The following is a 26,888-nucleotide window of genomic DNA, read 5'->3' on the forward strand; positions in this document are numbered from 1 at the left end:
AAAGTAAGGATAAATTGTAGACACATTCAGACATGTTAGTGTCACAAGAGTGATTCCGGGAATAAAGGAGTTAATGTGTGAGGAGTGTTTGATGGCTGTAGGCTTGTACTCGTTGGAGTTCAGAAGAATGAGAGGGGGGTCTTATTGAAACCTACCGAATATTAAAAGGCCTAGATCAGAGGTTCCCAACCTTTTTTATGCCATGGACTCCCTACATAACCAATAACCAAGGGGGCTGTGGACCCCCAAGTTGAAGACTCCTGGTGTAGATAGAGAGGATGTTTCCTATAGTGGGGTAGTCTAGGACCAGAGGGCACAGCCTCAGAATAGAGGGATGTCCATTTGGAATAGAGATAGGGAGGAATTTCTTCAGCCAGAGGGTGCTGAATCTGTGGAATTTATTGCCGTAGATGGCTGTAAATGCCAAGTCATTGGGTATATTTTAAAGCAGAGGTTGGTGGGTTCTTGATTAGTCAGTGTATCAAAGTTAATTGGCAGAAGTGAAGAGAATAGGGTTGCGAGGAATAATAAGTTAGCGATGATGGAATGGTAGAGCAGATTTGATTGGCCTAATGGCCTCATTCTGCTCTTGTGTCTTATGGACTAGTTATCTGAAAACCACATTTGGTATCAATTTTCTCTTTGCAGTAGATTGACTTTTAAAGATGACTTGTGGGACTAGCACGGCACCATTAGATTTCCCTTGGGGCTCAATACAGTTTCCATTCTGACCTTGGACCTTATCGTCTGCCTGCATTGCACTTTCTCTGTAACAGTAACGCTTTATTCTGCATTCTGTTACTGTTCATCTTGTACTACCTCAGTGCACTGTGTAATTTAATCTGTATGAACATTATGCAAGAGAAGTTTTGTTCCTTGTATCTTGGTACATGTTGCAGTAATAAACCAATCCCATTTCTGTTTACTTATCTTGCTGTTGTAATGCCATTGAACTGCCATCTAGTAAGATAAAATGCGCTCTTGACTTCATTATGGCCTTGCACTTTACTGTCTGCCTGCACTGCACTCTTTCTGTAATTATAACACTTCACTCTGTTATTGCTTTATCTTGTGCTACCTGGATGTACTGATGTGATGTATGAACAGCATGCAAAACAAAGTTTTTCAGTGTACCTTGGTACATGTGATAATAATAAATCAATTTACTGATTCTAAATACTATCGTATGGACGGGAAACTAACAAATCAGCATCTGTGGAGGGAACTAGGCTGTCACTATGTCGGGTCAAGGTCCTTCATGTATACTGTAGATAGAGGATAGATCGCCAGAATAAAGGGGAAGGTGTGAAGCAAGAGCTGGCAGGTGATTGGTGGATCCAGGTGAGCAGAGGGACAAGGGAATGGAGGAGGAGAGAATCAAATCAGAATCAGTTGGGTTTATTAGCACTGATATGTGTTGTGAAATTTGTTGTTTTGCAGCAGTGGTACAGTCCAATACATAAATAAGCCATAAGAAACATAAAAGAATAAATACATGGTGCAGAGAGAGAGCAAAATACTGAGCTTCACTTTTCCTGGAGTTCCCATCACCACATCCTTCTGCCCCTCCTCCTTCCCACTTTCTGATGTTCCATTCTCTCATTCTTTACAACTTCTCAGCTTCATACTTCATCCCCTTTTCCCTTACCTGGTCTCACCTGTCACCTGCCAGCTTATCCTTCTTCGTCTTCCTCCTTCCTCTCCAGTCCTGCTGAGGGGTCTCTGCCCAAAACATTGACTGATACTTTATACTTTATTGTCGCCAAACAGTTGATACTAGAACGTACAATGATCACAGCAATATTTGATTCTGCGCTTCCCGCTCCCTGGATTACAAATATTAAATATTAAAAATAGTAAAAATTAGTAAATATTAACAATTTAAATTATAAATCATAAATAGAAAGTAGAAAAATGCAAAGTAAGGTAGTGCAAAAAAACCGAGAGGCAGGTCCGGATATTTGGAGGGTATGGCCCAGATCCGGGTCAGGATCCGTTCAGCAGCCTTATCACAGTTGGAAAGGAGCTATTTCCAAATCTGACTGTACGAGTCTTCAAGCTCCTGAGCCTTCTCCCGGAGGGAAGAGGGACGAAAAGTGTGTTGGCTGGGTGGGTCGTGTCCTTGATTACCCTGGCAGCACTGCTCCGACAGCATGCGGTGTAAAGTGAGTCCACAGACGGAAGATTGGTTTGTGTGATGTGCTGCACTGTGTTCACGATCTTCTGCAGCTTCTTTCGGTCTTGGAAAGGACAACTTCCATACCAGGTTGTGATGTATCCTAGAAGAATGCTTTCTACGGTGCATCTATAAAAATTAGTGAGGGTTTTAGGGGACAGGCCAAACTTCTTTAGTTTTCTCAGGAAGTAAAGGCACTGGTGGGCCTTCTTGGCAGTGAACTCTGCTTGGTTGGACCAAGTCAGGTCATTTGTGATATTGACCCCGAGGAACTTAAAGCTTTTGACCTGTTCCACTTGTGCACCACCGATATAAATTGGGTCGTGCGGCCCGCTACTCCTTCTGAAGTCAACAACCAATTCCTTTGTCTTGCTGACGTTGAGGGATAGGTTATTGTCTTCACACCATGCCACTAGGTTCTTAATTTCCTCTCTGTACTCAAACTCATCATTACCCGAGATACGGCCTACAATTGTTGTGTCATCAGCAAACTTATATATTGAGTTTGATGGAAACTTGGCTACACAATCATGGGTGTACAGTGAGTACAGCAGGGGGCTGAGTACACAGCCTTGTGGGGCACTGGTGCTCAGAGTGATTGTAGAGGAGAGCTTGTCCCTTATTTTTACAGCCTGGGTCCTCTCTGTGAGGAAGTTGAAGATCCAGCTGCAGATCTGCGTGCTAAGGCCTAGGTTCCAGAGCTTAGTAATCAGTTTATTTGGAATGATGATATTGAAGGCAGAGCCTTACGTAAGTGTCTTTATTCTCCAGGTGTTCTAAGGAGGAATGTAGGGCTAGAGAGATGGCATCTGCCGTTGACCTTTTGATTAATCACTTCCGTAGATAGTTGACCTGCTTGGGTTCCTTCAGTACTTTCTGTGTGTTGATGTAGTGTTCAAGGTTCATGGGCCGCTCAGAAACTGGGATACCAGTTTTACAAATCAAATGTCATCCCCTCCATGTTCTGTGGCTTTAAGTGCTGTTGCCTGTTTGTTGAGTGAGTTCTTGCATCTTTTGATCGGCCACTAACAGTAAAATCTTGTTACCTTCGGTTTCACTTACCAACATACTAAATGTTTGCTTTTCCAGGATTATTACAAGACGGGGATCATCCGCTGTCCAGATGGGATCTCGATTCCTGAACTGAGGGAAGCCTGTGACTACCTCTGCATCTCCTTTGACTACAGTACCATCAAATGCAGAGATCTCAGTAAGTCATGGTCATAGGGTGCTATATGTACACTAGAGTGAACTACACTACATGAGAGTGACCTCCGCTGTGCAGCAGAGAACAAGCGGCAGCTGCAAAAGGAGAGACTGAACAGCCAAAAGACCCAACCACTAACCACTACCACCACCACCATTTACTCTTGCCCAAAATGCAGCAGAATATGTGGATTTCGGATCGCCTCTACAGCCACCTGAGGACCCACCCATAGACAACCCCTTTGGAGAACGTCATACTCAACTTGAGTGTTCACACTGTTAATGTGCTACAGCACAGAAACAGACCCTTCATCCTATCTAGTCTATGCCAGACTATTATTCTGCATAGTCCCATTGATCTGCACCTTAGCCCTTCATACCCCTCTCATCCATGTACTTATCCAAACCTCTGTTAAATGTTACAGTCAAACCTGCATCTACATTTCCACTGGCAGCTCATTCTACACTCATACACACTCTTAAGTGAAGAAGTTCCCCCTTGGGTTTGCCTGAAATCTTTGTGGCTTTCAATATTTCCTTGAGGGTCTGTCAATATTTATATTCATAGAGTCACAGAACATGTCTTCTTCTTAAGTCCATCACTCTATGGGGTAAAGTCTGCTGACAGTAGATCACCAGAGTACTCTGTCTTGCACTGGAGGTTGATTGGCTCTGTGGCTTCCACTTGCACCACCTGACTTCATACATCTTCTAGGAGAAGCTCTTTGGAGCTTCTTTTGGCGTTTTTGTAGCTCTGGATTTTTATGGGATGGGGTTGCTAGCCCCATGCCCAATCCTCTTACTCTGCAGCTACTCTTGGGACTATCCATGGCAGAATTAGTCATAAAACACTACATCATAGAAACAGGCTCTTTTCGCCCATCTAGTGCATATCAAACCATTGATCTGCCTTGTCCTATTGACCTGCACCTGTACCATAGCCCTCCATACCCCACTCACGCAAGTGCCTATCCAAGTTTCTCTTCAATGTTGAAATCAACCCCACATCCACCACTTGCGGTGTCAGTTCATTCCACACTCTTACCACTTTCTGAGTGAAGAAATTCCCACACAGTTAAAGTCTCACTCAACCTCAGTGGAAAAAGGCTGTTCGCATTTACCCTATCTATACCTCTCATAATTTTACATACTGTCTTTTGGCTGAATTTGAATATCCAAATGTTTACAGTGCCTATAAAAAGTATTCACACCCCCTAGAAGCTTTCATGTTTTTTTTACAACATTGAATCACAATGGATTTAATTTGACTTTTTTGACACTGATCAACAGAGAAAAAACTCTTCCGTGTCAAAGTGAAAACAGATCTCCACAGAGTGATCTAAATTAGTGACAAATATAAAACACAAAATAGTTGATTGCTTAAGTATTCACCCCCTTCCAATCAGTATTTAGTAGATGCACCTTTGGCAGCAATTGCAGCCTCAAGTCTGTGTGGATAGGTCTCTATCTGCTTCAGTGTTGTAAAACAATAAAACATGAAAACTTCCAAGGGGGAGTGAATAATTTTTATAGGCACTGTATCTCCAATAGGGATGACCAGTAAGTATTGAAGTGATACAGAATGTGCCAAATTGTATAGAGTCTGAAGAACATGAGGGTGGTGAGTATATGGAACGAGCTGCCAGAGGAGGGTGTTTGTGGCAGGTACAATAGTATCATTTAAGAAGCAAGAAGATAGAAACATAGAGGGATGTGGCTGAGAGGAATGTTGGACAAACGCAGGAAGTTGGGGATAGCTGGATGGGCACTGTGGTTAGCATGGACTGGTTGGGCTGAAGGGCCTGCTTCCATGCTATAATTGCTCAACACCCAGGAGAAGCCTTCGGCTGTCCTGCCTTTGGCTGCTCTTCCAAAGAGTAACCCATTCACAGTCCTTTGATCTCCCACCATTGAACTAGTGAGGAGGAAGAAGTTGAGGGGTTAGATTCTTTGCAGATTTGATTTTTTTTGTGATTCCTGCCTCTTTGGATTCTATAATGGAATTGCTGGAAAGTCATACACAAAAAGCCTCTGAGAAGTTTCAACAGTTCAGCACTGAATTTAAACAAATAGATGGTAAATTGGATTCTATTCAACAAACTCTTAATGAACACGATAAACGTATTAAAAATAATGAGGAAAACTTGTCGGCTCTGGAAATGGAAGTGGATGAATTGCAGAAGCTTTGTGAAAAGCAGTCGAAGTCCAACAAAAAGTTAAGACAGAAGATTATCGACCTAGAAAATAGAAGTAGAAGGAACAACCTACAGGTTCTGGGTCTTGAAGAATTAATCGAAGGTAACCATCCTATGGAGTTTAGACCTCCTAACGCTCAGAGACCAAGATCAGTAATAATCTGTTTTCAGGAATGTAAAACAAAGGAACTCTTAATTCGCGAATCTCGTCGAAGAGGCATGATTGACTATAATGATCGCAAGATTAGAATTGTTGAAGATTATTTGCCTGAGGTTATGCATTTCAAAGAAGTTATGTCCAAGCTTTTTAATATGGGTTTCAGGCCTTCCCTTCGCTACCCAGCCCGACTTGGAATCACACTTAAAGACAGTTCTTTCGAATGGTTCCACTTGACTGTTGAAGCATAAAAGTTTTTAAAATCCGAAGGCTAACTGTTTAGTTTCTCCTTACATGAAGACACAAGATTAAATGAGAAACTTTTAATTCACAAATCCCATCGAAGGGGCATGATTGGTTATAGGGTGGAATATTAAGATTCTCAAAGGTTATTTGCTTGAGGTTATGCAGCAATGTGCTAAGTTTAAACAAGCTCTGCTGGAATTTTTTTAACAAGGGTTTTAACCCGTCCCTTGGCTACCCAGTTTGACTGAGAATCTCATTAAAGATGGATCCTTCGAATGGTTTCGTTTGAATGCTGAAGCACAAAAATTTTTTATATTTGAAGGCTAATTGCTTAGTCTGTTTTTCCATGAAGATATAAGATTAATGTGTAATGCCCATCTGTATGAATAATTGTATCTTTTACTTTTGGTAAACCTTTGTAACTAATTTCCTTTCGTATTTTTTAATACTGTATTTTTGATATACGAGAATTGAATCTCTTGTTTGAGTATTGTTTAGTCTAGGTTAGAATATAAATAACCTTGAAACTAATTGGAGCGATCAACAGGTTTTTTGGGGAGTTGTCCGTAGTTTGTAGATGCCGACTTTCTTTTGGTCGGTTTTCTTTCTTTGGGAGGTGGGCAAGGTTATGTTTTTTCTTCCCCAGAAGCTGTTTTCAAATTTTTAACCAACTTGTTGCTTGCTTACCATTTCTCAAGGTTTATGGCTTAGTTTTTAACTTACATTTTAACCCTTCCTTTAAATAATATTAAAAATGGGCCAATCTATTAATTTACTCAGTTTTAACGTGAAAGGGTTAAATCACCCTGTTAAACGTAATAAGATTGTTGCTTATATTAAGAAATTTAAGGTCCCTATTATTTTTTTACAAGAAATTCACATACACAAATGTGATAATCTACTTTTTTTTTAGCCGTTGGAATGGACTTTGTTTTCACTCTTTTCAGGCCAAATCTAGAGGAGTTTCAATTCTTATAGATAATACACTTTCCTTTGTCCAACTTAAAGTAGTGTCTGATACTAATGGACGTTTTGTTATAAATTCAGGAAAACTAAGTTCAACGGGAGTTCAATGAAACCATCTCTCACTGCTCCCCGTCTGTAATTTCTTCGGCTGTTCAACTTTTCGACCACATTTTGACTCAGACTCGCTATCACAGCCATATATCCAGCTCTTGGCTCCATCCCTCCCTCTCCTGTCTTCTCCTATCATTTTGGATCTCCCCTTCCCCCTCTTACTATCTCTCTTCTTTCAGTTAGTCCTGACGAAGGGTCTCGGCCCGAAACATCGACTGTACCTCTTCCAATAGATGCTGCCTGGCCTGCTGCATTCACCAGCAGCTTTTATGTGTGTTGCTTGAAATTCCAGCATCTGCAGATTTCCTCGTGTTTGCGTATAGTATTTGCCAATGTGTATGCCCCAAATGTAGATGATCCAGGATTCTTTGAACGTTTTTTTTCATTTTTACCATATCTGAATTTTTATTCTTTGGTGATGGAAGGAAATTGTAACTGTTGGCCAGACCCAATTTTAGACCGATCATCTTCTAAACCAGCGTCTCTTAATAAATCAGCTTTGTTTATTCAATCCTTTTTATTGAGGTGTGGTATAGTGATGTATAATGTTTTTTTTTACATCCTTTAGATAGGGAATATTCATTTTTTCCCCCATGTTCATCACACATATTCCAGGATTGATTATTTTTTTATCGATAGTCAAATGATTTCTTCAGTTCGTTCCTGTGAATATAAAGAGATTGCTGTTTCAGATCATGTGCCTATATTTTTATCTTTAAAATTCCCTGGTCGCCTTCAAACCAACAGATTTTGGCGTTTTAATACAACTTTTTTATCTGATAAGGAATTTTTAAAATTTCTAGAGAAGCATAATATTTTGTTTATTGAAGAGAAAAAGGAAGAGACTTCTAATCTTATTGTATGGGATACTTTCAAGGCCTATATTAAAGGACTAATTATTTCTTATACTGCAAGTGTTAAGAATAAAGCTAATAAAGAAAGAATTGAATTAGCCAATCAATTAAAACAATTAGATAAAAAATATGCTATAGCTCCAGATCCTGTTTTATATAAAGGACGTGTTGAAGTTAAAACTAAATATGATCTTCTGTTAACATATGCAATTGAAACTCAACTTCTTAAAGATAAAACTCAATTTTACATTCATGGAGATAAATCAGGCCAAGTATTGGCCAACCAGTTAAAAACTTCTGTAGTAAACGACAAATTAAAGAAATTTGCAGAACTAATGGGGATAGGACAACTGATTACTCTGAAATAAATGATACCTTTAGAGAATTCTATTCTAAACTTCATAGTTCTGATTCCCCTAAAGATAATACTGTAATGAATAATTTTCTAGATCAATTAAATATCCCTGCACTTTCTGCGGATAATTGCAAACAGATGGATCAACCCATTTCTTATGAGGAAATCGCTGAGGCTATATGTTCATTACACTCGGGGAAGACTCCAGGTCCAGGTGGATTTTCTGGAGAATTTTATAAGGCCTTTTCTTCATTAATTATACCGCAGTTACACTTAGTCTTTTTGGATTCTTTCAAATTGGGTAGTTTCAATCTTTTTATGAAGCTTCTATTTCGCTTATCCTAAAAAAGAACAAGGATCCAACTGAATGCTCTTCATATAGGCCAATTTCATTACTTAATGTAGATACTAAAATTCTTTCTAAAGTTCTGGCTCATAGGATTGAAAATATTTTACCTTCTATTATTTCTGATGATCAGACTGGATTTATTAAAAACCAACATTCCCATTTTAATATACGCTGTATTTTAAATGTGACTTACTCTCCTTCTCAGGAGATATCGGAATGTGCAATATCCTTAGATGCTGAGAAGGCCTTTGATCAGGTTATTTATGGAATGGAATTATTTATTTAAAACTTTAGAAAAATTTAATTTTGGACCAGATTTTATTCAATGAATTAAATTACTTTATTTATCTCCTGCTCGCGTTCTTACTAATTTTCAAAATTCCAAACCACTTAAACTTCACCGCGGAACTAGACAAGGCTGCCTGTTGAGTCCTTTGCTGTTTGATTTAGCTTTAGAACCCCTTGCCATTGCTTTTCGAGAATCTAATGATATCTGTGGTATTTTGAGGAGAGGTATCACCCACAAAATCTCGCTTTACGCTGATGATAGTTTGCTTTTTATCTGTAATGTTGAGACCTCGTTACCTTGTGTACTTTCTTTACTCTCCCATTTTAGCCAGTTTTCAGGATATAAATTGAACCTACATAACAGTGAATTAATTCCTTTAAGTAATTTGGTATCAATTAATACTAATCTCCCTTTTAAAATTGTAAGGAATCAATTTACTTATTTGGGTGTAACAATCACTAAGAATTACAAACACCTGTTTAAAAAAAACTTTCTTACTTTATTGAACCATGTATTATTAAATTGGTCACCTCTTTCAATATCGTTGATTGGACGAATTAATTCTATTAAAATGAATATTCTACCTAAATTTATGTCTCTTTCAGGCTTTGCCTGTTTTTATTCCTAAATCTTTCTTTGACTCTCTTGAATCTATTTTATCCTCCTATATATGGAAAAATAAACGTTTCATTTAAATAAAGTTCATCTTCAAAAACCTAAAAAGTCTGGAGGTTTAGCCTTACCTAATTTTAGGTTTTATTACTGGGCAGTTAATATACAATATCGTACGTTTTGGCTATATTATATTAATCATGTAGACTGTCTGGTATGGGTTTCTTTAGAGGCTAATCCTGTTAATAAATTTACTATTATTTCTCTTCTTGAACCTTCATTTCCTTTATTTGTAATGTAACTAACTGATAATTTAATAGTTAAACATACTCTGAGGATCTGCATACAATTTAGAAAACATTTTGGTTTATTGAGATTTTCCCTTTCTAGTCCCATTTATTCTAATTTTCTTTTAAACCCTCCATGACTGATTTAGTTTTTAAAGAATGGGACAGGTTGGGTATTAAATGTTTTTGGGATCAGTTTGTTGGAGGAAATATTTTCTCATTTGAACAATTGTCAGCTAAATATAGCCTACCCAAAACTCACGTTTTTAGATATCTACAAATATTAGATAATATTTATGGTATGTTACTGGAGACGAGGAATGTTCCTTTAGACAAAATTAAGAATCTCTGGGATCAAGATTTATATCTGAGTAAACTTGGAATGAAATTTTTAAACTGGTTAATACTTCATCGCTATGTGCTCGCCATACAACTTAAGGTGGTACATAGAGTCCATATGACTAAAGATAAGCTATCTCGTTTTTATTCGGATATATCTCTCTACTGTGACAGATGCAATAATGGAGAAGCTTCATTAATTCATATGTTTTGGACTTGTCCATGTCTTGAAAATATTGGAAGTTTTTCAAACTTTTTCTTTACTTTTCAAAGTAAATTTTAAGCCTAATCCTCTGACGGCCCTATTTGGTATTGTTGCAGGACAAGATATCAAGTTGAAGATATCTGGTTTACATATCTTGGCCTTTAGCTCTTTTATAGCTAGGAGGGCGCTTTTATTTAAATGGAAAGATGTGTCTCCTCCTACTAATGCTCAGTGGTTATGCGACGTTATGTCATGCTTAGATTTGGAAAAGATTTGTTGTTCAATTTCTGAATCTCATCAAGACTTTCAAACATTGTGGGGACCCTTTCTGAATTATTTTCAAAATTTTCAAAACCCTCAATTCGTTGTTTAAATTTAAATGTTGGCTATTATTAATTTTTATTATACGAGAAGGTATTTTACCTTTTTTTCTCCTTAATAAACAGCTTCAGTCTTGGTAGGAGTTAGACTTTTTTTTGTAATAAATTAGTATATTTCAATATAACTTTGACTAACCTACATGAATTTGGGGTAATGAGATTGTTATTATGAATAGAAATAATGTAATTGGTAGTTGTTTTTTTCGACCTTTATGTATACTTTCTTGTACTCTGTATTTTTCTATGTAGAAACCAATAAAAATATTGAAAAGGAGATCTCTCTGGTGGAAAAGCATGGGCATTAATGTGGATTAGTTGTTACAATAACACTTTCCCTCTCTTGTCCCTTTCCTTTTGAATTACTTATTTAATTTGTTTTTTTATAAGTGAGTGAGACCTCCATCAGTTTGGGTCAACCATAGATGCTGTCCAGATATGCAAACCAGGGCAGTATAGTATGGAGAGCAAGCTCCCCCTCTCCACACATCTGATGAACCCAAAGGAACAGTAGGGAACAGTATTTTGGCACCAGCAGCGATGCAGGAGTTGCCAGTCGGCGTTGAATTCAATGCACAACTCCCTTAGGGACTCTAGCTCCAGATTTTTCCTCGACGTTTACACCTAAAGCCTTCTCCATAAGTGGGTATAGTCGCAGGGCAGTGGAGGTTTGAGGTCAGAGTTTTCCTTCTCCTAGATGAGCTGACAAGCCCTATCTGCCAGAAGCGGCTGCTCTTAAGGCACCAGTAATCTGCTTTTGCTCCTTCTGTCATTAGTAATGGTTGCGTCGGGCTTAGTAACTAAGGCACACATGAAGGCCAGGAGCTGGACTGGTTGTCAGAAGCTATTTGAGATGCACACCATTGGGAGCATTTAATAGGTAGTCAGAGCTTAACCCCATTGCCACACCCGGCTGTAACAACCGTAAGGACCTTTTTTTAAATATATGCTACTTATTGCAATTTGCAGTTTTTATTATTATTTATTACAATGTACTGCTGCTGCAAAACAACAAATTTCACAACATATGCCAGTGATATTAAACCTGATTCAGATTCTGATCTACAGTGATCTTATTGAATTACAGATTAAGCTTAAGTAGTCTTTTCCTCCCCTCTGGTTTGTAAGTTGATATGTAACTCGCCTGAGCATCTGGTTTCTGTGTGCCTTGTAACTCTGAGGTGCTTACTGACTGGATTCTTTTGTGCCTTTAAGGTGCTCTAATGCATGAGCTTTCCAACGATGGTGCGCGCAAGCAGTTTGAATCTTACCTGGAAGAAATGATTCTCCCGCTGATGGTGGCGAGTGCTCAGAGTGGCGACCGAGAATGCCATATTGTAGTCTTAACGGATGACGATGTGGTTGACTGGGATGAGGAGTATCCACCACAGATGGGAGAAGAATACTCACAAAGTAAGTTGGCGATGTAGCAATGTTATATACAGGTGATATTTGAGTTAAGGAAATTTGCCTTTATAGAATTCACGGATCACTTCCCAAATTTGAGATGCAGAGTAAAATTTGCTTTCATGTTGTTTGTGTGTCTGTGGGTGTGGCTGACAGGTTAGAGGGCAGGAGGGTTGTATGGAGTAGATAAATCAACATGATTTTGTTTTCTAAGCTCATACTTCCTGACATATGTGATGTATAAGCCCATTCTGTAGGAGCACAGGGGTCACCTGTACTCGTAGGATCTTGGAGCTGATTATCACATTAATTTTAATCTTATTATTATTCACCCTTAAGAACTCACTCTAAGGCACAATTATTCAGTGACATGCTGATTTGCTGTACCTAATTCCGTTTGCAGTTTTGTCCTTGGTCTAGGGTGGTGATCTTGTCTTCCTGTATTCAGTTTTTTTGAAATCTAAACTCATGGTTGTTGGTCTCCTTAAACTTCTTTCAAAACCTACTTTGGAATGATGTGATAGGAAGCTGTTGCTGAATTTATGTGGTGCCAGCAGTTAGATGACAGGTTCCTGATGGTACCTAATACACTTACATTAGTGTGACTACCTCAGTTCCTTTGTGCAGATATCCTCAGTAACTAACTCAGCTCTGGCTGTGAACATGCTAGGCTTGAGTTTGACTCTGAAAACCTAGTCCAAGGTGTAAAAACCAGAAGACTCCAGTAAGAGCAGAATTAGGCCATTTGGCCTATCAAGACTGTCTGTTATTCCGTCATGGTTGATTTTTATCATTCTCATACCCTATTCCCCTGCCTTCTCTCTGTAAACGTTGATGCCGTGACTAATCGAAAACCTATCAATCTCTGCATTGAATAATACCCAATGAGTTGATCTCCACGGCTGTCTGTGGCAATGAATTCCACAGATTCATTACTCTGTCTGAAATTCCTCCTCATCTCCGTTCTAAAGGCATGATCTTGTATTCTGTGGCTGTGTCCTCTGGTCCTAGACTCTCCCACCATTGGAAATATCCTCTCCACATAACTGAGCATCAGTGTGTCTCTCTCTGTGCCTGTGTTTCTGTCTGTTTGTCTGTGTCTGACTGTCTAAACACTTCACTCTCTCCCTGTTTAATGGAATTGGAATTGGCTTATTACTGTCACATGCACTGAGATCTTGCATTCAGTTCATACAGATCAGATCGGTACACTGGGCATTGAGTTAGAACAAAGGAAGCAATAACACAATGCAGAATAAATTGTTATAGTCACGTAGTGAGTGTAGTACAGGAAGACAGTAAGGTGCAAGAACATGAAGTAAGGTTTTCTTTGAGCAAATTGGGAGGAGAAGACATAATATTTATTGTATTTACAGATATAGCACTGGACATGCCCTCCTGGCCCTAGAAGCCATATCGCCCAGCAACCCAACTATTTAACACTAGCCCACTCACAGTAGAATTTGCAATGGCCAACAAACCTACTGGTCATTACCTTTGGACTGTGGGAGGAAACTGGAGCACCCGGAGGAAGCTCACATGGTCACTGAGAGAACGTACTAACTCCTTACTGACAGTGCCATAACTGAACTCTGGAATGCCCCGAACTGTAAGAGTGTCGAACTAACCACTGCACTACCATGGCACCCTAATAGCAGAGGTTATAGCAGAGCGGATGGGTTCTTGATTAGTAAGGGTGTCAGAGGTTATGGGGAGAAGGCAAGAGAATGGGATTGGGATGGAAAAGAAATCAGCCATGGTGAAATGGACTGAATGGCTTAATTCTGCTTCTATGTTGAATGTTTGGCCGTATTTGCCCAGCTTGATCAGGGCTTTAGAGATTGGGGAGGAGAAAGAACCAAGCTGAGAAAAATGAAGGATGAGTATATAATCATAAACCGTACACTAGTTTTCGAATTGTGTCTTGTATTGTTCCCTGCAGCGATTAAATGTCATTGTAGAAGACTGAGGTTAAATAGAGATACAAATGTGGTTACGGATGAGCCGCTCATTGAATAACGTGACAGGTTTGAGGGTTTGAATGGCCTATTCTACTGCAGAAAGATGAAAAGGGGTTTGGAATGTTGGAACTTCAGTGACTGAAGCAGTTTCGCAAATTATAATGGGGTGAGCTAGTTCTGGTTGTCACATTATAGGAAGGATACAAGGCTTGGAGAGGGTGCAGAAGAGGTTTACCAGGAGGTTGCCTGGATTAGAGGGCATGTGTTATAATGAGAGGTTTGGACAAACTTGAGTTGTTTTCTCTAGGTTGGCGGTGGCTGAGGGGAGATCTTGTAGAGGTTTATAAGATTATGAGAGGCATAGACGGACAGTATCTTTTTCCCAGGGTTCAAATGTCTAGTGCCAGAGGGCATGAATTTAAGATGAGGGGTAATTTCAAAGGAGATGTGAGGGCAAGTTTTTTTACACAGAGAGTGGTGGGTGACTGGAATGCACTGCCTGAGGTGGTGGTAGAGGCAGATACTTTAGGGACTTTTAGATAGGCACATGGATGTGAGGAAAATGGAGGGATACGAACAATATGTAGGCAGAAAGGGTTGATTTAGTTGGCTATTATATTACTAATTTAATTTGTTTGGCACAATGCTTATTGTTCTAAATGCTATGTAAGCATCTTCAGTTAATAGTATTGCTTCAATTGCTGGGTAAGCTGTTCTAGTTGTAACCCTTAGATTCTGTTGGCTGTGTAAGTCTTGGGAAGACAATCTCAGGCCCCACCAAATATGTGAGATTGAGGTGCACAACCTCCTGTTTGGATGCTGCATGATGTGTTACCCTGTTACAAATCAGTACCACGAAATCACAGACAGTACACCATATGCAATTAAATGATTTAGCTTTATAATTCTTAATTCAACTAGAGGGTTAGTAAAGAAAAACAAAAAGAAAAGGGTCCATTTTAATGAAACAGTCTAACGTGCACAATTTGGAGCTCACGGTTTCCGTTCCACTGGTCCTCCATCGATTTCCCCGGGCTTTGTCGACTCCTGGCCCCATTTCAAGTCCACTCTGTCCTGCTGTCTACGACCTCTCTGTTCTAGCATCTTCTCTCTCCATCTTCCACCAAACAAAAGACCCAGGTCGCCACGGTCTCAGGCACACAACAAGAAAAAAACACTCCCTTCATTGGACAGCACACATTCCAAAGCCCCCATTATCTCTAGACATAACCCAAGTACTGCTGCTACAGAAAAACCATTACATTAATAGTGAAACCTTTCCCAGGGCGTTACATAGTGATGTTGATTAAACATTGGCCAGGACTCAGGATAGCCCCCATTTGAAATAGTGTCACATGATTTTACACATCATAAACCTGCGAGCTTAATGTCTGTTCTTCTTCATCATCAGAGCTAAGCTTTTAGCATAGCCTTTGGCTCAAACAGCCGCATCCCAAATGCTGGATGCTACTGAAATGTCAACTGCTGAGGTATATAAGATGAAGGGAGGCATTGATCATGTGGATATCCAGAGGCTTTTTCCCAGGGCTGAAATGGCTAACAGGAGGGGGCATAGTTTTAAGGTGCTTTGGAGTAGGTTCAAGGGGAATGTCAGAGGTAAGTTTTTCCTCACAGTGGTTGATGTGTGGAATGCACTGCCAGCGATAGTGGTAGAGGCGGATACAATAGGGTCTTTTAAAAGATTCTTAGATAGATACATGAAGCTTAGCAAAATAGAGGGTTATGCGGTAGGGAAATTCTAGGCAGCTTCTAGAGTAGGTTACATGGTTGGCACAATGTTGTGGGCTGAAGGGCTGTAATGTGCTGTAGATTTCTATGTTCTGTGTTCTATATTCAGATAGATATCTTCAACGGTGATTTGTACAGAGCAGGTCTTGCCTGCCACTCATTTTAGACCGATGCTTCCAGAGCTGTTAGATGGATCTGCAGCACCTGATTTCTCCCCCAGCCACCTTCTCTCGTTTCCATTCCTCATTCTGGTTCCCCCTCGCCGGCCCATCACCTCTCCGAATCAAAATCAGGTTTATTATCACTGAAAAGTGTCGAGAAATTTGTTTTGCGGCAAGAGGTTTCATGTATTTGCAGCATTTTATGTATTTTGGTACAATACATAAAGTATTACTATAATTTACAATGAGAAATATAAATATAATAAGCAGTACAAAAAGAAAGCAAAAATAGTGGGATAGTCTTCATGGGTTCAATGTCCATTCGGAAATCTGATGGCAGAGGGGAGGAAGCTGTTCTGAATTGTGTGAGTCTTCAGGGTCCTGCACCTTCTCTTTAAACATAGTAACGAGAAGAGGGCATGTCGCAGGTGGGGAGGGTCCTTAATGATGGCTGTCACCTTCTTAAGGCCTCAGCTAATGGGGCAACACCAGATTTCTTCTCCCTACCCCTTCTCTCTTTTCCATTTCCGATTCTGGTTCCTCTCTCTTCCCTTCTCTTCTCCTCACCTCCCCCGGTTTCTATCCTCCTTCCCTTTCTCCCCATGTCCACTCACCCATCACAGTGGCGTAGTCGTTAAGTACCAGCGATCCGGGTTCATTTAATTCCCGCTGTTGCCTGTAAGGAGTTTGCACATTCTCCTTGTGATTCCACTGGTTTCCTTCCACAGTCCAAAGACGTACTGGTTGGTAGGGTGATGGGTGATTGGAAATTGTCCTGTGATTAGGCTAGGGTCAAAGCAAGGCATTGCTGGGCTGCATGGCTTGAAGGGCCCATTCCATGCTGTATCTCAAATTTAAAAAAAAATAAAAAGATTCCTCCTTTAGCCCTTTACCTCTTTCATTTATCACCTCCCAGCTTTGCATTTCATCCTCCCTCCCTCACCCACCCATCTTCCCCCTCACCAGGTCTCACCTATCAACTGCTAGCCTCTCCTCCTTCCTCTCTCCCCACCTTCTTATTCTGGCATCTTCCCCCTTACTTTCCAGTCCCAATGAAGGGTCTCGTCTTGAAGCACTGACTGTTTATTCCTCTCCATAGATGCTGCCTGACCTGCTGAGTTCCTCCAGCATTGTGTGTGTGTGTGTGTGTGTGTGTTGCTCTGGATTTTCAACATCTGCAGAATCTCTTGTGTGTCTGATCTTCAGCACTAATTTGTGCTGGTCGCAATGCATTGGGCCGATGAATATGTCTTTGCATATCTTGTAATGACTGTATTTTCTGCAGCCATGGAGTAAAATGTCAGCACAGAACTATTGAAATTTGAAACAACAAAAACACTAGCACAGTGGTTAACACAGCTCTTTACAGCACCAGAGATCACTGATCATCGTTCAGTTCACACTGATCTCTACAAAGAGTTTGTATGTTGTCTCGGTGACTGTGTATGTTTCCTCCCACATTCCAGAGGCGTACAGGTTCGGGTTAGTGAGTTGTTGGCGCTGGAAGTGTGTTGACACTTGCGGGCTGCCCCAGAACATCCTCGGACAGTGTTGGTTGTTGATGCAAGCGATAGATTTCACTGTAAATATGACTTATAAAGCTATTCTCTTTATAGAAACATAGAAAACCTACAGCACAATACAGGCCCTTCGGCCCACAATGCTGTGCCGAACATGTCCTTACCTGAGAAGTTACCTAGGGTTACCCATAGCCCTCTACTTTTCTAAGCTCCATGTACATGTCCAGGAGTCTCTTAAAAGACCCTATTGTATCCGCCTCCACCATCGTCGCCAGCAGCCCATTGCACGCACTCACCACTCTCTGCGTAGAAAACTTACCCCTGATATCTCCTCTGTACCTGCTTCCAAGCACCTTAAAACTGCGCCCTTTTGTGCTAGCCATTTCAGCCCTGGGGAAAAAGCCTCTGACTATCCACACGATCAATGCCTCTCATCATCTTATACATCTCTATCATGTCACCTTTCATCCTCTGTCGGTCCAAGGAGAAAAGGCCAAGTTTACTCAACCTATTCTCATAAGGTAAGTCTCCTCTGCACCCTTTCTATGGTTTCCACATCCTTCCTGTAGTGAGGTGACCAGAACTGAGCACAGTGCTCCAAGTGGGGTCTGACCAGGGTCCTAGATAGCTGCAACATTACCTCTCGGCTCCTAAACTCAATCCCACGATTGATGAAGGCCAATGCACCGTGTGCCTTCTTAACCACAGAATTTGTCTTTAAATTTGAGCAACTGCTGCTTCTGTCAGAGCCCAGCAGCTAAGGCGCAATCATTACTGAATTGTGTTTCAGCCTCTGACTAAATATGCTGCACGCTGCGGGCTTCTCTTCTCAATGTTCCAAAATAACCTTTGTCTCTGGAGCGAAGGAGGCAAAGTGACTGGATTGAAGTGTACAAGATGATAAGGGACGTAGATAGAGCAGACAGCGAGAGACTTTTTCCCAAGGCAGAAATGGCTAATACCAGGGAGTATAGTTTTAAGGTGGTTGGAGGAAAGTATAGTGGAGGGGGGAATGTCAGAGGTAAGATCCTTTATGTAGAAAATGGTGGGTGCATGAACCCCGTCCAGTTGTGGTGGTACAGGCAGATACACTAGGGACATTTAAGAAACTCTTAAATAGGCATATGGATGATAGAAAAATAGGATATGTGGGCGGGAGGGGTTAGATTGATCTTGGAGTAGGTTAAACATGCAACATCCAGACAGAAGGGCCTGTACTATGCTGTAGTGTTCTAATGAACTAACTACGGCACAAAGTTAATCCAAAAGTTAGCATCCAAAAACCACAGAAATCAGCCATGATGGAATCGCAGAGCAGACTCGGTGGGCTGAATGGCCTCATTCTGCTCATGTGTTATGGTCTTCTGAACACAAACAAGCTTTTGCAGATGCACTGTCAAAAGTATCCTGACTAGTTGCTTTGTGGTCTGGTATGGCAACTTGAAAGCACAAGAATATAAGAAGCTGCAGAGAATTAGCCCAATAGGCTTAGCCCAATATATCACAAGAAAATCCCTCCCCACAATTGATAGTATCTACAGGAGGGATGGGCCACAAGGAGCCAGTGTCTAACAAAGATCAAATATTGAAAGGCCTGGGTAGAGTAGATGTGGAGAGGATGTTTCCTATAGTGGGGATGTCAAGGACCCCGGTCACGGCTTCAGAATACAGGGACATCGATTCTAAACAGAGAGAAGGAATTTCTTCAGACAGAAGGTCTGATTCAGAGGAAATTTATTGCCACTGACAGCTGTAAAGGCCAAGTCATTGGGTATATTTAACAGAAGTTGATAGGTTCTTGATTAGTCAGGGCATTAAGGGTACGTGGAGAAGGACGGAGAATGGGGTTGAGAGGGATAATGTATTGGCCATGATGGAATGGCAGAGCAGACTGGATGGGCTGAATTACCTCATTGTGCTCATATGTCTTATGGTCTTATGGACATGTATTGTGGCAGCATGGATATGTTCCAGCTTCCCAGACACACTCTGCCATTGCCTACCACACCTGTTTTAACACATCTGTGATTGTTGAGCCTAAATCCTTTTGGTTCCCTGAGTTGAGCTACAACTGAGACAGCCGATACCTGAGGTGTATGATGGTACTCATTATTAAAGGGATTGCTACTACTCAGCGTTGGTCTCTGCTCACTTCATCAACACTATTGAAATATAAAGACCTTTGATAAATAAGGAGACTCTACTGCTAGTGGCAGTGGAATTGGAAATTAGAGGGTTAAAGATTAAAGAATTGCTTTGAAACATCGAATCATTCAGTGAAATGCATCGTTTTGCATCAATGGCCAACACAGATTGGGGATGCGCTGGGGGAAGTATCACTGCACTTCCGATGCCAACGTAGCATGCCCCCAACTTACCACTCCTAACCTGCATGTCTTTGAAAACTGGATCAGCCAGGGGAAAAGTGCATGGTCCTGGGGAGAATGTATAAATTCCTTAGAGACAACAGTGGGAGTTGAGCCCCGAATGGTGATTGCTGGCCCTAGCTTACATTACCATGCCACTTGAAACAGGACTGGTGAAGAAACCTCCCTGCAGGAGAGTGGTGAGAGGAACGGAGTCACTTTCACTGGGAATTGGATAATTACCTGAAGGAAAGAAACTGTCAGGCTGAGGATAAAGAGCAGAAGACTAATATTAATTAGAAAGCTCTTGCAAGGCGACTTCACAAAGCAAAGGTTTCTCTGCTCATCTGTAGTTCCAAAGATTAGCTGATGCACTTCCCATTCTCAATATCTACAGAGAACACAATTGCATCCGTCCTACTGAACTTCACTGGCCTTTTGAAACATACCACAGCGGTAACCATTGCTGCTTTGCCTCTGGAAGCTAGTTAGTTACAAGAGAAAAGCTAATCACTGAAGATTGATTATCCATATTGCATTCTCGCTGTGAACCAGATGGTGTCTTGCTTGGGACCTGCTGCCCTCTGCCAAGCCAGTCCTTGTTCAGTAAAATAACCTTGAGGCTGACAGGCTGGAATGCAAACCACACTGGAGGGGGGCAGGCTGGAATGCATACTCGAGCTGCAACATACTTTTGTGTGCACAAGCTGTCATATTTGCCTGTATTGAATTCAGCAGGAATTTTTTTTTATTACAGAGAGTTGTAAGTATAGCCCAATCCATCACGCAAATGTGGCGCAGTAGTGCAGCAGTTAGCATAACACTATTTCAGTAACAGCGACAGTGACCTGGGTTCGATTCCTGCCACTGTCTGTAAGGAGTTTGTACGTTCTCCCCATGACCGCGTGGGTTTTCTGTAGCTGCTCCAGTTTCCTCCCGCATTTCAAAGCTATACAGATTAGTAAAGTAATTGATTACATGGGCGGTGTCGGGCTTTTGGCCTAGAAGGGCCTGTCACCCTGATGGGTCTTTAAATTTAAAAAAAAAAGACTTCAAGTCCCCACTCAGCCTTCAGTTTATGAGAGAAAAGGTGCTCAGTCTGTTCAATAATAAACTTCACAATTTGAACAATTTATAAGGGGTTAGTGTAATGCTTTACAGTGTTGGTGACCCAGGTTCAATTCCTGCTGCTGTCTGCAAAGTGTTTGTATGTTTCCCTGTGACTGTGTGGGTTTTCTCCCACATTCTGGGTTAAGGTTAGTGAGTTGTTGACATGCTACGTTGGCACCACAAACCTGGCAACACTTGCAGGCTGCCCCAAGCACATCCTCGGATTGTGCTGGTCGTTGATGCAGAAGATGAATTTCACTGTATGTTTTAGAGTGTATGTGACGAATAAAGCTAATCTTTTATCTTAGAACAAATAGGAACAGTCCATTTTAAGTGCAGATTGGTCATAGTGTTACTAGTTATTAGAGCTGTGCCAGTTGGTTCAAGAACTGAATAGTTGAAGGGAAGTAGCTGGTTTTGAACCTGATAGTGTGGGACTTTAGGCTTCTGCATCTCCTGCCTGATGGTAGCTGTGAGAAGATGGCATGGCCTGGATGGTGGGGTTCTTCGATGGCAGCTTCATGAGGCAGCAACTTCGATAGATACTACCGATGGTGGGAAGAATGAATGTGTGATAGCAACTTCGGACAAACCTCCTTCTGTAGATGTGCGCTGGAGAGTATACTGACTGGTTGCGTCACAGCCTGCTTGGAAATCCCAATAACCTTGAATGGAAAAACCTACAAAAGGTGTTGGATACAGCCCAGTCCATCATGGGTAAAGCCCTCACCACCATTGAGCACATCTACATGAAACGTTGTCACAGGAAAGTGAAATCTATCATCGCGGGCCCCCACCACCACCCAGTATCATGCTCTGCTCTCACTGCTGCCATTCGGAAGGAGAACCCACGCCACCATGTTCAGGAACAATTATTACCTCTCGACCGTAAGGCTTTTGAACCTCAGCTCTGAACGGATTCCACAATCTATGGACCCACTTTCATGTTCTTGACATTTATTGTTTGCTTATTTATTATTACTTAGTTTTTTCTATTGTTTTGTAATTGCAGTTTGTTGTCGTATGCATGTTGGTGTTTTCAATGATTCTGTTATGTTTCTTTGTATTTACGATGGATACCCACAAGAAAATGAATCTCAGGGTAGTATATGGTGACATATATGTACTTTAATAATAAGTTTTTGAACTTGTTTGCTTGTTGGAATACATCCATAATAATGTGACTCATCTCATCTCAAGTTATTTACAGTACCAAGTTATACCGATTCTTCAAATATATTGAGAACCGAGATGTAGCCAAGACTGTGCTGAAGGAACGAGGACTGAAGAAGATCAGGCTGGGTATTGAAGGTAAGCTGAGGATTTGCCTGGATATTGCGAAATGGAGTAGAGTTCCAGAGTCATACAGCACGGAAACAGCCCGTTCAGTCCCACTACTCCGTGCTGCCCAAGGTGTCCCATCCAAACTCGTTCAGAGTCAGGTCTAATATCACCAGCATATGGCACGAGATTTGTTGTTCTGTGGCAGCAGCACAATGTAGTACATAATAAAAACTATGAATTACAGTGAGAAGTGTCCTGGATCCTGGGGAAGCTAGTGCTAGCTAAGTTTACAACTTTCTGCAGCTTTTTCTGATCCTGTGCGGTGCTGTGGCCCCACTTTACCAGACGGTAATGCAACCAGTTAGAATGCACTCCATGGTACACCTGGCCCATGACCTACTAAACCTTTCCAGTGCATGTACCTATCCAAGTGTCCTTTAAAAATTCTTATTTTACCTTCCTCAGATTCTTCCTCTGGCCATTCATTCCAGACAGATGTGTAAAACAAATGTTGCCCCTCAAGTTTCTGTTATATCTCTACCCCCAAGCCTAAGCCAGCCCTCTTGTTCTTGATTCTCTAACCCTGGGAGAAAGATTGAGTGCATTTGCCCTATCTATGCCCACCATGATTTCTCAGAGGAATAATGTCTTGTAACCTAGTCCCTCAAGTTTCATCAACTTTCTTGTATTTGAACTGATCGTAAATCATCTCTCTGTCAGCATATTCAAGATAGTTTCTGTCATTTCCAGTACACAAGTGTAAAGGAGAGGAAATAATTGTTACTGAGGATGCGATGCAGCCCAAAAAAAACAGTAAGATAATAAAAGAAAACACAACTAATATAAATACTTAAGAAAGCTTGTATCTAGAGATTGATTGTATGTCTGTAAAGTGACGCTAGGCACGGGAGTGTCTGTACATAAGGTGACTGATTGGAACTGATAAGTAGTGGTGGTTGGTGTGTGGAGGTGTTGATCACCTTGGGGAACGTAACGGTTTTGGAGTTTAGTGGTCTTGGCATGGATGCTATGTAGCCTCCGCCTTGATGGAGTCCATGGGCAGGGTGGGTGGGAGTTTTCATGATGTTACGGACTATTTCCCGGCTCCCTTCTGTAAATGTATCATTGATAGCGGGTAATTTTCAGATACGGAGGCATTTGACTCTGCCTGTGTTGCTGAGGACCACTTGTCATGTTGTGGGCTTTGTTATCACGTTGTCTGCTCTGTGTTCAGGTTACCCCACATACAAGGAAAAGGTGAAGAAAAGACCTGGGGGCCGGCCCGAGGTCATCTACAACTACGTGCAGCGTCCCTTCATCAGGATGTCCTGGGAGAAGGAGGAGGGTAAAAGCCGCCACGTTGACTTCCAGTGCGTGAAGAGCAAGTCCATCACCAACCTGGCGGCGGCGGCGGCAGACATCCCCCAGGACCAGCTGGTGGTCCTGCACCCCACACCACAGGTGGACGAGCTGGACGTGCTGCCCAACCTGCCGGTCAACAGCAACAACGAAGGCGAGCTGGAGCCGCCGCCCCCGCCCCCGGCCGTCTGATGCCTCGCGAGGAGGAGGTGGGGAGCTGCCGGAAACCCCAGAGCATGCCGTTGCCGAATGACATCCTCGTATTGCATTTATCCGTGCGAGAGAAAGCGTGTGTCAACGTCGTACACTAACATGAACTTTCGGCGTAACCAAGTTACAGCTTGTATTTTCCAAACACCAAGGCCGAAAGCCGATTGCTTTTGTTGCCAGGAAGAGGAGTGAGAGCGTGATGTATTTGTTTCTTCCATTTTTATTTTTAAATGCACAATGTTATTTAGAAAAGGCTATTGCAATCTGGGTGCTATGTACCGGGGGAATGGCTTTGATCTGTAATATTTCTTTTGTGTTTGAAAAACCACGTGTTCTGTGAAATGCATTAAATTTCTGCAGATACAGCATGGGGCAAAGTGATCTCTAGACTCTGTGCACCAAATTTGCCCTGGTGGTTTGAAGCATTTGTTTTTCGGGCATAGTTATTCCTTGGGGACAGTGGGTTATAGAGCCGATATTTCTAGGTATTGCTGTGTGCAGAGAGGAGTGCTGCTCCATGAAGTTTAGTTTCCTGAAATATATGTACATGTTGCAGGAGTGTTCTTTGCATTTCTAACAGCTGAGGAATGATTATATAAATAAACATCTCAAGCATTTCTCTTGTTCGGTGAAGTTTTCTTACAACCTAATTCAAAAGTGTCAAACTGACTCTACAATATTTCTTCATGTGACAAGATCTCAATCCCAGTGCCACTGGAGGATAAATATGGGTTCAGAACACAGGGGTGTATTTATCACCACTGTAAAAAAAAATAACAAGTGTGCAGGAGGGTACTGACGGTGAGCGGTCCAAAATATTGCACCTCTGACACCTACTCCGTCAAAATTTGCTGTTCTCATGAGTGAGACTTGAACCTCAAAAGAAGTTTTTTTGAAGGAAAAGGGTGCCACAATAGTGTAGTGGTTGGCACAACACTATTACAGCTCGGGGCGTGGGAGTTTGGAGTTCAATTCGGTGTCCTCTGTAAGTAAGTCTGTGTGTTCTTCCCATGAGCGCGTGGGTGTCCTCTGGGTGCTCCGGTTTCCTCCCATATTTCAAAGACGTACCAGTTAGTGGATTAATTGATCGTTGTAACTTGTTCAGTTAAGGCTAGGGTTAAATTGGGGGTTGCTGGGCTGGGTTGGTGCTGCCCTCCGGTGTTCAGCCAGTGGAAGACAAGCTGGATTGTGTTCATCTGCACTGAGTGATGCGAGGGTCTGCTGCAGCTTGTTCTTGCAGAAACGTGGCTTCGGGACAACATCCACGCACCATCAATCTACAGGCCATGACATCCAAGGACTTGGGCTATATTTCTTAAAAAGATGTTTTTGTAACTATGTTTTTTTGTTGCTGTTATTCTATGTGCTATGTGTGATTATCGTTTTACACCTTGGCCCCAGAGGAACACTGTTTTGTTTGGCTGTAATCATGTTTATGATTGAATGACAATTAAACTTGAACTTATCTGAACTTTAACGGACAAAGGAAAAATTTTCATCCAGGGATGCAGAGGGTCAACAATTCAGCCTTGAAAGAGTTGTGCTGCCTGTTAAAAAGGTATTAGTATGAACATTGAGGGGTCATAACGGGAATGAATGTACAGCAGGAGACACAAAGTGGGTTTAGATCTGTTATTCTGCTGTGAAATTAAAGAACTGATAGTGCTACCTATTAAGTTATGGCAGCTTTGCAGAAGGAATGAGAACACTGAGGAAATAACAAGCAACATACATAAAAGTTGCTGGTGAATGCAGCAGGCCAGGCAGCATCTCTAGGAAGATGTACAGTCGACGTTTCGGGCCGAGACCCTTCGTCAGGACTCACAAAGGGTCTCAGCCCAATCGTAACATTGACTGTACCTCTTCCAAGAGAAACTGCCTGGCCTGCTGCATTCACCAGCAATTTTTGTGTGTTGCTTGAGATTCCAGCATCTGCAGATTTCCTCATGTTTGTGAGGAAATAACAAGCTGGTGTGTAACTGTTGGATTTTATTTAGAGATACAGCCTGGAACAGGCCCTTTGAGCTGTGCCTCCCAGCAATCCACTGATTTATCCCATATCTAATCACAGGAGAATTTGCAATGCACAATTAACCTACCAATCAATATGCTTTCGGACAATGAGAGGAAACCGGTGCACCCAGAGGAAACTCACGCGCTTGTGCAAAGGAACGTACAATCTTGCTTACAGAGGATGCCAGAATTGAATTCAAAATTCCCAACACCCCAAGCTGTAATAGTGTCGCACTAACCGCCACACTACTGTGACAGCCCACTTTCTCAATGTCTTTGCAATGTTTGTATCAAGTTCTCCTTCTACCCTTAAACACAATCTTGCTCTTTATTGATTTCTTTGCTTTAATATATATCCAGCTCTCTTTCCAAAAATAAAATATACATTAACGAACAGTGAAACATTGAACAGAACCACAACTTGCAAGAGGTGGTAGTTTCCCGGTATAATATTAAAACTGGTGACAGTGGACACACTGTTCAAGCAAAGGGGGAAAGTTGGGGAATAAATTAAAATGTTTTATATATACACAGACAAAAATCAGCTCCTCCATGAGCAGCCCCAAGTCCGGTTATGAAAGGAGGAGGGTTGGGTTTGAAGTCATTGGGTGCATTTAAGGCAGAGATAGATAGGATCTTGATTAGCCAGGGCATCAAAGAAGAAGGCAGGAGAGTGGGGATGACTGGAAGAATTGGATCAGCTCATGGTTGAATGGTGGAGCAGACTCGATGGGCCAAATGGCCTACTTCTGCTCCTATATCTTATGGTCTTATGAACTCCCCATGGACAGTCCCAAACCCGGCTGTGAAAGGAGGAGAGTTTTGTATGAACTCCCCATGGACAGTCCCAAACCCGGCTGTGAAAGGAGGAGGAACATGTATGAACTCCCCGCGGACAGTCCCAAACCCGGCTGTGAAAGGAGGAGAGTTGGGTATGAACTCCCCATGGACAGTCCCAAACCCAGCTGTGAAAGGAGGAGGAACGGGTATGAACTCCCCACAGACAGTCCCAAACCCGGCTGTG

The 26,888-nt window shown here is 41.7% G+C and overlaps 1 protein-coding gene across 1 annotated transcript in view; it reads left to right on the top strand.

Moving 5' to 3' along the window:
* Window positions 1–24,468, top strand: part of btbd10a (BTB (POZ) domain containing 10a) — a 151,329-nt gene extending 126,861 nt beyond the window's left edge. Inside the window, exons 6-9 of the mRNA XM_072272863.1 lie at window positions 3,266–3,386; window positions 11,940–12,137; window positions 22,199–22,309; window positions 23,517–24,468. Of these exons, the coding sequence (XP_072128964.1) occupies window positions 3,266–3,386; window positions 11,940–12,137; window positions 22,199–22,309; window positions 23,517–23,833 (747 nt within the window). The 3' untranslated portion in view covers window positions 23,834–24,468. The remainder of the gene's footprint in view (window positions 1–3,265; window positions 3,387–11,939; window positions 12,138–22,198; window positions 22,310–23,516) is intronic.
* Window positions 24,469–26,888: the final 2,420 nt, after the last annotated feature.

Source organism: Mobula birostris, chromosome 11 (genome assembly GCF_030028105.1).
Source record: "Mobula birostris isolate sMobBir1 chromosome 11, sMobBir1.hap1, whole genome shotgun sequence".
Lineage (NCBI taxonomy): Eukaryota > Metazoa > Chordata > Chondrichthyes > Myliobatiformes > Myliobatidae > Mobula > Mobula birostris.